The following is a 12640-nucleotide window of genomic DNA, read 5'->3' as shown; positions in this document are numbered from 1 at the left end:
TTATTTGTATTTTAAGTTCTAATGTACAGCTTTTTGTCACAAGCAGCAAATAGCGCTAAAAATACCATCCAGTAAAACCTGTGCAAGAGGTTGTCTGGCTTAAACCATGTTATTAAGCAAATTCTTATGGGATCATCCCAAAGTATTTTTAATAATACTGAATGCAAGTCTGCTGCAATGATGTGAGAATACTACCCTCAATGAGCAACTAATTTTTGCCAGTTCCTTGGCATGAGTGTTATGATTATTAATCCTTTGGAAATCAAATGTTCAAAGGGGATCTTCTCACAGGCACACTTGTCTAAACTTGAAAAAGAAGATCCAGCAAATAAGATTATATTATTATAAAATAATGTAAATTTATATTAGGCTTGCCAATTTCATCAGATATTACAGAGTGCTTCCCTTTGCCTTTATTAGTCATCAACTGCTGAGTTTCAGAGTTTTCTGCAGACTGAGCTGTACTAACCTCCCATCACCTGGGCAGACAGGAATGTATTTCCTTTTAAAGAAAGAATCAGAGTATAAAGCAATGATTATCTCTTGCCAGGACAAGCTGGTGAGAAAATTAGGGCATCTATTTCATTTGAGGTATAACCTTCACAAGTCACTTTGTGCTGGATACTGAATGATGAGAGCATGCACTGAAAGGAGATGGCCTGGAGTTATCTGGGAACGTAGCTTGTGATATTATCTTATAGACTAATTTACTACATTCAAAGCCAACGTCACTTCGATACGGTGAGATGCTCTAGCAATCCTTATATGAAGGCCGACAGCAGCGGTGGTTCTGACCAAGAAGAAAGTTCTGACTCTTTCCCCACCCACCACTGAAAAGGACATTTTATCATCACTCACATCAGTATAAACTCTTCTTCCCTTTTACTCTACCTGTTCTCACTTCATAGCAAATCAGCCAAAAACAAGTATCTTTCAGTCTAAAGGCTGCCACTAGTTTAATGATTTCTGTCAGAATTGCCTGCTGATTATTTGTCATTGCTGTTCCCAAGTACAATATAGTCTTATGCAAAAAAGGAACAATTAAAAAACAAAAAAACCCGCATCATTGATTTAACGTCCATTTTTCGGACATGTAAGAGACAAGTCCATATCATATCATTAAGTCAGTCTCCAATATTGTCTGGGAATATCTTGTTCTCGGAATGGGGAGTATGAGGAGTACTCTATACAGAAACCATGCCAAACAAAAAGAGGGCTTTTTGCTGGACAGGCTTGATAATTTATTCATATTTTACAGAAACACTTTTCTACGCGTTCAACTACTTGCCACCTGCTAAGCTCTACTAAGATGAGAAAAATCACCTTAGCTTTCTGCAACCTAATCATCCCAGTGGTTGGCAGCAAAAACAAGCAAGCCTACAAGGCTAGGGAAAGACATTACATACAAACCAGTTTAAGTGATCAGAAACTGATTTAAACCTGTAACAGAACAGAAGCTCAGTGCACATAAATCAGTTTCAAAATGGCTGAAACTGGTTTGAGATAAACCTGATTGAATGTAGTATCAGACTTAACTGATTAATCTCAAACTGATTTATGCAATGCCTGTCCCAAACCTCTTCCTGCTTTAAATTAAACCAAAGTCCCCCAGAATGCTCTCTGGGCTGGGATGTGCTCGCTGCTCCAGCGGAAGAGGGCTGGCCCTCTGCTCCCCAGCCGGAGCAGAGACAGAGAGGGGTAGGGGTAGGCAGATGCTGGCCCCACAAGGGAGCAGGGAAGAATTTATTCCTCCCCTCCCTCCTTTGTCCCACCACCAACAACTTCCATTTCTCCACTGGCTGATCCAGTGGTGGAGTCATGGCCAGCCCTTGCGGTAGCCTGGGCTAAACTGGTCACGGAGGGGTTTAATTCCCCCCTCCCAGTCCCACCAGCAGGGACCCAAGCCAGAATCCACTGGGCACTCCCCCCTTGTTGCTCCAGCAGTGGGGCTGGGTGCAGCCAGATGCTGACTGGCATGGCCCCCTGAAGCAGAGGGGGCAGGGTGGGGGGGGGTTATTCCTTTCTCTACCCCCACTGCTCCCTGGGGGACTGCAGCTGGATCTGTCCGTCCTGACTGCTGATGCCACCGCTCATTTCCTGCTTGGGGCAAGCAGTGGAATAAGCTCCCTTCTGCCCCCTCCACCAGATGCTGGAGGGAGGAGGGAATAATCCCACTCCCTGCCCCCACCAGCCTAAGGGGGCCTGCGGGCCAGCCTCTGGCCATGCCCCCCCAGCCGCTGAAGCAGAGAGGGAGCAGGGGTCCTGATGGGGGCAGCAGCCCCTGTCATGCTGTCCAGGGCGTATGAGACCCTTGCCCCTTGCCGACCAGGGGCTGCGGTGCAGGGTGGGGATTCCCCCGATGGGAATGGGTTTGCACTCTGGGAAAGCATGGCAGGGGCTGCTGTTCCCATCATGGTCGCTCCCCCCATTGCTGCTCCAGTGGCTGGGCAGGTGCTGGGCCAGAGGCTGGCCAGCAGGACCCCTTAGGCAGAGGGGCAGGGAGGGGAGTTATTCCCCTCTCTGCCCCTGGGGGACTGCAGTGGGGTCTGCCCGCCCCGACCACCACCACTTGCTCTGTGCCCAGGACAAGCAGCAGAATAACACCTTTCCTGCCCCTTCTGCCAGATGCCGGAGGGAAGGGGCACTGGAGGGGGCTTATTGCAGCACTTGCCCTGGGCACAGAGTGGGCAGTCAAGGTGGGCAGACCGCACTGAGGTCCCCCTCCCTGCTCCCTCTGCCTCAGAGGGCCATGTCGGCCAGTGTTTGGCTGCACCCGACCCCCCTGCTGTAGCAGTGAGAGGGGAGCATCCAGCAGACCCTGGCTTGAGTCGGGACAGGGATGGGGGGGAATTAAACCCCTTCCTAGCCAGTTCAGTTCAGGCTACTGCCCCAGCTGGCTAGGCCCTGCACAGCTTCCCTGCAGCTGAGGGTGTGCTCTACCACCCACTGGCACCTGTCCTAAGCAACTGCAGCCACATGCCTGAATTTCCTCAGTTCAGAGGGAATGTCTGTGCACTTGCAAATCAGTTCAATCTAGGAAGATTAGATTAACCTGCAAAGATTGAATCAATTCAGGCTCCAGCTTTTTGAATATCTGTCCCTAGCCCAAGTGTTACGCATTACAGATTCTTGGAGCCAGAACTCTTTTGTCCCAGGTCCATTTTGTCCTCATGCCCTATTTTCCAGAAGAAATGTAGTTGACTGTCTGAAGTCATATAGCAGTCAATGAGCTGTTATATCTGGAATGTCACACAACATCACTTTAACCAGGTGGAGCAAAACCCAGACATCACAGGGCACAAGGCACAGAGGGGTCAGGCTTACTCCTGAATGCCCTTGCTTTTTATTAAAGCCCAAGGCATTAATTCTGCAAGCTACACACAAGCCAGTTTCTGATCCACTGCATCATGCTCAGTGTGTTCATGAGCCTTCAGGTTAGCAACACACCGAAACAGGTAACCTTCCTTTTATATAGATTTCCAAGTGCATATTTCTGAAAATTTTCCTTTACAGTTATTTGAAAATACTCTTTAGCACTTGTATAACTATTGTGCAGTACAAAGACTGAGTCATTGATTTTTTTTAGCATAACAAAAATTAAAACATAGAAGGCTGTGTTGATGTTGTAAAGGTCATTATAAGCACATTACATGAGCTCAGACTGCAGGAGAAACTTCTTTAATATCAAATAATCCTCAGTATCTTTTAGGCATTGAGAAGCTTTGGAATGTATTTTCTAGAATACCCACGCCCACTATTTTAAGAGAACAATATTCCTATATAACACAGCTTTAAATGAAATCATCTAGCTTTCATACCCATCAGTGTTCACATTTAATTCACACTAAAAACAATGTCATTCCAAAATGTACATTATGGAAAAATCTTCCATTATAATTCTATTGCATCTGAATTTGAATAATTCTTGCCAGGCAAATGTCCAGTAAATTGAATATATGCGAAAAGGAGCAGATTAACCTGTTTTTCACTTTTTGAAAATGTGTACAACTCCCACAACTGGGAACAGGTATTGTAAATGAAACAGTTCTTGCCATCTTCAAAAAATCAGAACCCCACAAATTCACATAAAGATTGGATGCTATTGAAGAAAAATGTGTTGTCTTTGGACAATCTTCCAGTGGGTCCTCACTTTGAGGAACGTTAGAGAAGGTATGCTGGGGAAAATGGAATTTGTAGGCTTCTCACATCAAATATCTGTTGTACTTAAGGCTGGAAAGCTGTGGGCGATCTTTTGAGTGTTAAAAAGTGACTTCTTGAAGGCCAAAGGCTAATGCTGTGTCTGACCTCATTCCATCAGTAGCATAAGAAATCAAGCGATAAAAGGGGAAAAAAAAAACTGCCAGGGCTAATGTGATCATATGAATTGTCCTTTTTCTCACTACAGTTGTGTTCTCAGGGCTGCAAGAAAAGCCTGCAGGTGTTCGGTTTAGCAGCATCTAAATTTCTGCCTCTCCAAACTACTCCCCCCTGCTTCCCTTCTTTGCTAAGGAAAAGAGGAAAAGAAAGTGCAACTCCCCACAAAATGGAGCACGTTCCTAGAGAGCACAGGCCTGTTTGCTCTTTGTATGTTCTACCCTGTTTGCTTGTCACTTGTGATTTTGACTGGTAAGTTATAACTGCTGATTCCTAATGGAGTTTAGCTAGGCAAAAAAAAGCATGTAAGACACATTTATCCCCTTCCTACAGAAGCAGGGCAATAGGCTGTCACACTGGGCAGTATTCTGACTCTCTATTTGAGAAAAAGAGGTTCTATTATCTTATGTTATACTAATCCTATTGTGTGAGGATTGGTTGAAAAGAATTATATTTTTTCTCTGTTGAGTTTATAGTTACACAACATTTGCCTTCATAGTGCAGTGGCATTTAGCTAAGTTTAATATTTTCTTTGGAAGAGGACCTTCTCTCTATCAAAGCCTAACCAAAGTATCCAAGACAGGCCAGGATATTCCACAAATGCTCCAAAGCATTGTTCAACCTTCCCAAGAGGTCAGGCAACGTCAGTGTAAGAGGAAAGAGTCCTTCCCCATGTAGAGAACAGCTTCTCACCTTGCACTGCTAAAGGAACAGAACTTCATCTCTAATCCTTTGAATTATATAGCAGAGGCATGTCTCAGAGCCACATGTCTGAGAGAAGGTGACAGGAATATTTCCCCAATGACAGCTGCTCACAGAAGAGATAGGCTACATTGCACTTTGATTCTGCCCCAGAGGCAGCTCCTAATTAATGTTTCTGTCCTGGATACACATAAAGGATGCTTTCTCAGTTGTGCCCTTACTTATAACATTACAGAAAGCTATGCAATCGTTAGAGAAAGTTTGTTTTTCTTTAAAATCTGTACTTCTTTATCACACAGTGTTAACTATTATTTTAGAGAGCCTATGGACTATGCCAGCTGTAGGGGAGAACAGTGGAGGATGCTTTAGAAATACAGTCAAGGTAGATAGAACAGGGAGAAGCCAAAGTTAGTATCTGATACTGGATTTAAAACAGACTCCAGTACCGCATCTAAACCAGACCTAATCTGTGGGCCAGACACAGAGACAAATGCAACATCTGTTTGTATCCAGTCATGCAATACATTTCATCCACAGAAATCCTTGCTTCTGGCATATTTCCTGCAGGGTTCAAATTACAGGGGAGCTTGAGGAGGCTGAGCTCCTCCATAAGAGACCAGAGCTCCCTTATAAGATTTGAAAATGATAACGGAGGTGGGGGGAAAGGCGCAGTGTATCTCAGATTCTATTAGGACATCATGATGGGCAGCCCAATTTTTTGTTGCAGACTCCCCACCAAGAGTCAAAGTGTAATTTGAACCCTGCTTCCTGGACATTGCTTCAACAGTGTAATATACAATAAGCATCAAGACTTGCAATTTTATTCCCAATAATCAACCCTAAGAGGTCTTTCAAAGGCAGCTTTGTTAACAGTAATGGGCATCCACTTCAGTTCATAACAATAAGGATATTAAAAAGCACTGACAACAAACCTATCTGCCTACTGTGCAGGGAAGGAAAACTGCTTTGTTCTGCCTCTTCCACCAATGGAGCTGGCAGGACATGTACAGCATTTGCATGTCAGATAAACTTGTCATCTATCATGCAGGAAAAAAGCAATAAGCGTAGGGAGAACTGAACGTCTCAGAAGTGTTTATCTAGCTGGCTAACGACTTACTTTCCTTCAGATCCATAGCTGTTCATGCTGTCCTCAATGGATTCATGGCTGGCTTGACGGACTGTCCGGCTTGGCATTTCAACAGCCAGTCCAGTTTCTGTGCTCCGCTGAATAGCACCTTTCAGTCTCCGGCCATCCCCATCTAAAAACAAGAGAGGTAGTAAGGTTAGTCAGCTACTGTATGGACACACACAGTAATACAAGGGAGTAGCAGAAGTGAGGAGAATTCAGTAGAGCTCTCTCTTTCTGGGAACTGATCTGGAAATCCAGAAATCACCAAACAGTTCATTTTTTTTCATAATCAATTGTATTGTATCTTACTGACACTCATAACAAGCTGCAGGTCTATCTGGGCACTCTGAAGCCTAAGTCTAGTTTGAGCGTGTAAATCAGATAGTTGCAAGCATGTGTACACATACCTACAGGACCACACTTGCTGTTTTGCATGAAGTTAACCATTTAGCATAAGCCCTTTTAATAACTAGGAGTAGAAGTTAGGTGTGAAACTATGGGCGTATGAAAATCTGCTTTGCTGTTTTGCATTGGGAGAAACACCAAGGATCCATACAGCGAGGCCACTCGCAGCAGGGCCAGAAAGGACAGAAGTGACTGCACAGCACTAGGAATGGTGTGAATGAAAGAGTCCTTCAGACACAGGCCATGTTAGGACACTACAGCATCGCCAAAATGTCTTCCCAATCCTAGCCACTTGGATGGGATTTTTTTTTGTAGAAAATCCGACAAGACAAGCTATTTCTCCACACACACACCCTCAGCCAGGTTCTGAAAGATGTGATACTTTGATGTCACAGGCACTCATTCTCTCCTGGTTTAGTCTTTAAAGTTTTAGCCCTCTCAAATGAATGGTGGCTATTTTCATTCTCCTTTTCAGCAGTCGTTTCTTAGAATGAATTATGTTATATAATGAATATATAATGAGTACCATTACTATTAATTGCTTCAGCGGATGTTAGAAAGCTACAAATGTCAACCTACATACAGTGCTTATCCTGAAATATTTACATCAGCTGAAAGTTCTCTGAATGAATTGGAACGTAAGAAAATTTTTTAAGATGCCACAATACATACGAAGGTGTGCTGTTTGTTAACACCCAGGTGACAGCGCTCTGACCCACCAGACTGCATTAGTAATTCTAAGTAACATTTATATGGCAGCAATATACAATGGCCTCTGGCAGGGCAAGGCCTTAGACCTGGAAAGAATTTAACACTTAAGTGGCATTACACCCAGAAGCACCTCCTGCTTATTGAAGGGTACTTCTGAAGAAGAAATAAACTAAATTATCACAGCATCAGCCTTGGTAGGACCAATTTTAGGACACTTTGAATTCTCAAAATCTGGAAGTGGAGCCGAAGGCCCTCAGAGCTACTTGAGCACGGAGAGCTCGGTCTGTACGAATCTCAGTTAAGACTTGCACACTATTGTGTTATTTTTTACCAGGCTTGTTGCAAGCAGCATGCTTTTCTCCTGTTTGCTCTATCATAAAGGCCTCCTAAGCTCTCTCTGAAATTACCACCAGTACTTTCCTTTCTGTATCCGTGTGACAAGATATGTAGCAGAATTTGCAGATTTTGTTGGAATCTGATCGGCTGTACCGTGAGTGTTTCTGCTATGGCCTACCACCAATACTGAAGTACCAGAGGACAGCATCTCTCATTAACTGAGCTATGAAGCCCTGTTCCCTGTGGTATCATGAGTGTCCCAACTTCATGATGATTTAGGCCCAAAGGCATTCTGTACCAGCTGCTGCGTACATATATGGTACACTGCGTGCACGTCCCTCTGGGCTAACAGGATAGTGTTTGCATGTTTTAGGTTAAAATTAAATACAGTTGGTACTGTTTGTGTGCCTCAAGCAATGTGACAGGCACATCATATAAATCAGGAAGTTAAACAAACATTAAAAAAACCAACTGTACTATCCAAGTCAAAAGCTTCAGGCAGGACAAATATTAATACATGCATCAATGAAGGGAAAGTCCAGTGAGATGGTCTCATTTAGTCCCTGGAAAATACAAAAATTATCTCAGTGGCATATTTTCTGGTATTTTGTCCAGCCTTGCCTAGATGTCCCAAATGAGTATGCTTCCTCAGTTCACTTTAAGAAACTCCTGAGCGAACCATTCTTGCGCTGCTTCACAGTGTAGATGTTGCATTCGACTTCCCCTTTCACTGAATCTTTCCGCCGTAATTATACCTTTTTGTATCTCTCTCAGCAAGTCCCAGCCCTTCTTGTTGTGCACACTTTCAAAATATTAAGTTCCTTCATAAATCAACCCCAAGTCAAAAATAATAAATCAGCCTTAAAAAAACATTCACGCGCTAGACCATGTAACATCTGCTCTCAAAATCACTGGATTTGCCCACTTTAATTAGAGATGGCTGGGGAATGACATGCCAAATTGCCCTGGAGGTCTTGCTGACAACAGATTAAGAGGGGTTTGGGGCAGGCTAAGGCATTCAGGTTCCCCAGGGCACCTGACACAGTACACTGTTTCTGTCACATGTACTCTGATCTAATGCTAGGGGGGTTTTATAGAAGGCAAAACAAAATAGAGGTAACACAGACATGGCATTATGATGGATTGAGACACTAAAGCTGCTGACAGACGTGGGGGGAGACCCACATTAGTTTGACCCAGCTCCCCAGTATCTGCATAGATCAGGTGCTTCAGCAGGGCTTTTTGGTGTTTTTATCTAAAGCTGATTCAATCAGCTATTAGATGAAAGGGCCAAAAAGCCCCACTGAAGTGCATGATCTAGACAGATGTTCGGTGAGTCGAGTCAAGCTAATGCAATGCCTCTTCTGGGCATGCACTGTGCTCAGCGCAGGGGCATCCTGAGCTTAAAGTGCTGTTTGTCTTTTTTTTTCACGTCTGTAAGCAGTCTAAAGTGTTGTACTCAACTCACTTGTAGCTGCTATAGAGCAAGTTCTGCTGTAGCAGAACAAACACAGCCATGCATCTACTGGCATTTACGGGCCTGCCGATGAGCCAAGAAGATTGTCTCAGTAAAGGGAAAGAGATTTTAAAAAAAGGGTATGGCAATTTGCAGAGTATTTTACCACAGTCTTTAAAAGCTTTTAAGCCTTATAACTGAGATGAAAAACTGAGAGGAGTTCTGCAAACCAATCCTCCCTTAGCCAAGGTAACATGTCCAAAAGATAAAAAGCCTAAAATGTCTTCGAAGGACTTCTAACATGAATTGTGTAATGTTAGCAGCTGTTTAAGTGTATTCCTGTCATAATCCATTTGTCTTAAAGCATTTATTAGCGCTATCTGAAACGTGTAAAGTGTGTGTTGCTCTTCTGCTGCTTCACCAGATTAACTCTCTCCACTTCCTCCAATCAAGCAATAAAAATCACAAAAAGTAAAAGTAGTCCATCAAGTAGCTGCTCCAACATGCTGCTAGACAGAAAACAGATTCTGGTTTGGAATGAGCTTGGAAAGACGAACTTTGTTGTCTGCATGCAGTGTTCCTTCTCGCCATAATGATCTTTCTGGTGAATACCTTGTGTTCAGGCCTCTGTACTTATAGACACATACATAGGCTAGGTACAGACATTGATTCTGCCTCTGCCTTTTTCAATCTATTATGCAGTTTTCTGTAAACAGCATAATTTAGGTCGGTAGCAAACAGAACACACGTTTGCCCTTTGGAGGCGGGGGCAAATCTTAGACTGGGTTCCACCATTTTTCAAGCAGTCCATGTATGCCAAATTTTTGCTCTGTTATGGGTATAAACTGGTTTACAATCACTTAAACCTCAGGAGCCAGGTACAGATGTTACTTACACGTTTACCAGAGTAAGGCCAAAAGGTACTATTTGCTTATCTACCTCGACTTCTTGTACATTGCAGGCCCCAACATTTTATCCATTTATTATTGCATATTGTGCTCAAAAAACCTGCATTTGGCTGCAATCTCTCCCCCTAAATGATACAGTCTTAATTAGAAGACCTCAAGATGTAGAATTTCCTACTTCTCTTGATAGCTTGTTCCAGTGGTTAATCATTTTTTTAAACTATGTGCCTTAGTTTCACTTTGAATTTGTCTAGCTTTAGCTTCCAGACATTACTCCTTGTGAAAAAAGGATTTTTTTTTTGCTAGATTAAAGAATCCTTCAGTACCCTGTGTTTTACTTTGTGAAGGTACTTACTCGCTGCAATTATGTCCCCTCAAGATCTTTTTGACAAGATGAACATTTTTCAAAATCCATTAAAAATTGTGGACACCAAAACTGTACATAATATTTTAGCATTTACCTGACAAGTGTCACCTCAAAAGGTAAAGTCATCTCCCATTTATTCTCTTTCTCCCTGTTCATACTTCCAAGATTGTATTTTTAATACAGAATCACACTGATGTTTATTCACTCTAATGCCTAGATCCATTTCAGTCACTGATTTCCAGGCTATAATCTCCCCATTTTGTTGATACAGCACGTGTTCCTTGATCCTATGTCTATAACTTTTTATTCATCTGGAATTAAACAGTTTGCTTAAATGGGCCCAACTCACTAAGCAACGCTGTATGAATGTCCTATCTGCCTTATTAATTACCATTCTGCCAGTCTTTGGGGCAGCTGAAATTTTTATCAGCAATAATTTTGTATTCAGCTCCAGATTACAGATGAAAATGCTGAGTGATGTGAGGCCTGGTACCAACTTCTTCATGACCCCACTAAAAACACCCAACTTGATAACAGTTTCTCAGCCACAGCTCATTTTTGACATTTTAGCCAGGTCTTAATCCTTTAACATTTACAGTTGCTTGAATCAGAATGTCATGTTGTACTGAGATGCCTCACAAAAATTCAATTACATCTGTTCAGATACCTTTGTCAACCAAACATGGATGGAAACCCTGTTTGACAAGACTCATTTTCCATTAAAGAAATCTTGATAGACAGTTTCCTTTCTATCCTTTAAATCCTTATTAATAAAATCTTGCATTTTCCATTAACTTGTCTAGGACTGATATCTGGCTAACTGGCTTATAGTTATCTCAATACAGTCTAGAAATGGATTGGAGGGAGTGGAAGTGATACCACTTGAAGCACTAGAGAGATAATAGGACTCTTCTGAGCATTCTTGAGACTGCCAGCTACAATAAAAGCTAGTTCTTACAAATGATGCACCAAGGTTATCATTATACATTCCTTTAGGTCTTTGCCTTGATATTGGGGAGAAAACCTAAGGGATTTACCCCCAAAACACAGTCATTGTCTTACACAGTACATATTATCTTATGCATCAGTCTGAAGCACAGGTCTCCAAAAAGCCATTTCTTTCTGCTACGGATAGCTTTTTCTGTGATCAAAAGACACAAAATCTTGAAAATCCACTCTGAATTCTACAGTAACTCATTACAAGGCCAAGATTATAAAATCAGACATTGTTACCCTTCAACAAATGATGGCTTCACCATTTACTGAGCTTATTGTCCTGAGGCTTCCAGTTCTTTCTGTTTCCCTTTTATTCTTAGGTCACCTTTTCCCTTCTGACTTTTCCTCATCTCCCCCTGCCCCCTGGTTGCTTTGTTACCATCCTTTTCTTTTCCAGTTTTTCATTTTAAATGTTAGTCCTCAGGTTCACAGACTTCCTCTTAAGCTTCCACAGGAACAAACCAGTCTGCTATATGAAGAAGTATGGTGCCTGTCAAACTTTTTAAATGATTTGATATTGATTCAAGATTGGGATTAGAAATTGACTGAATTCAAACTGAATTAGCTTTACTTATAGGTTAATCCATTGCTCTAAAACACAGAACATATTCATATCCAAAGGAAATGTACAGGCAGAACCAATACAGGCTATGCACTGTGCTACCAAGCCCTCTGTTGAACATATCAATTAGCCTTTTACCCCTTGGGAATGGTGTTCAAATGTTTGGATTTTGTTGCTAGAGAAAAATCAATTGGAGGCTTGTTCTCAAGACCCACTCGTTCCAACTGCAAAAACTAATTGGCAAATAAATGTTTTACTTTTGCTAAATAAACAAGGTCTAAGACCAAAATACCAGAGGTAGCAATTGTTGTGCATCAGCAGCGCTGAAGAAGGGAAGCATGGAGATAACTGGGGGGTCTTGCAGGTTAGTGTTCAGGAGCATCAGTGGAGCAAGACCAAGATAATAAATGGCTTGGCACATCACAGCTGAGGTGCCCTGGCAGAGCTGTGCGCAAAAGCATATACAAAATCTGGCTGTGTTAACCCCACCTGGAACAAGGCACCAAATTCTCTTCATTTAAATAAGTAAAAACAAGAAGAACCCCCATAAGTTGCTCATTTCCCCACATGGAAGATTTGTCCCATAGGGGACACGTGACTCCCCAGATTTATGTGCTGACAGAGGGGCACGGGGCACAGGGCTGCAGCTGGGCAGCAGCAGAGGTGGTGGCAGTGGCAGCGTCACAAGTTCTGCAGC

The 12640-nt window shown here is 42.6% G+C and overlaps 1 protein-coding gene across 2 annotated transcripts in view; it reads right to left on the bottom strand.

The window, feature by feature from the left end:
- RIMS4 (regulating synaptic membrane exocytosis 4) overlaps positions 1–12640 on the bottom strand; it is a 101388-nt gene that overhangs the window by 24821 nt on the left and 63927 nt on the right. For both annotated transcript variants that reach the window (XR_016444497.1, XM_090065168.1), the window contains exon 2: positions 6194–6335. Coding sequence is in view for 1 of the 2 variants with exons in the window: in XM_090065168.1 (XP_089921294.1) it covers positions 6194–6335 (142 nt within the window). In the remaining variant the exon portion in view is untranslated. The remainder of the gene's footprint in view (positions 1–6193; positions 6336–12640) is intronic.

Source organism: Crocodylus siamensis, chromosome 10 (genome assembly GCF_052110815.1).
Source record: "Crocodylus siamensis isolate JL-2025a chromosome 10, ASM5211081v1, whole genome shotgun sequence".
Taxonomy (NCBI): domain Eukaryota; kingdom Metazoa; phylum Chordata; order Crocodylia; family Crocodylidae; genus Crocodylus; species Crocodylus siamensis.
The sequence above is the reverse complement of the archived record's forward strand: the minus strand, read 5'-3'. Positions and strand labels throughout refer to the sequence as shown.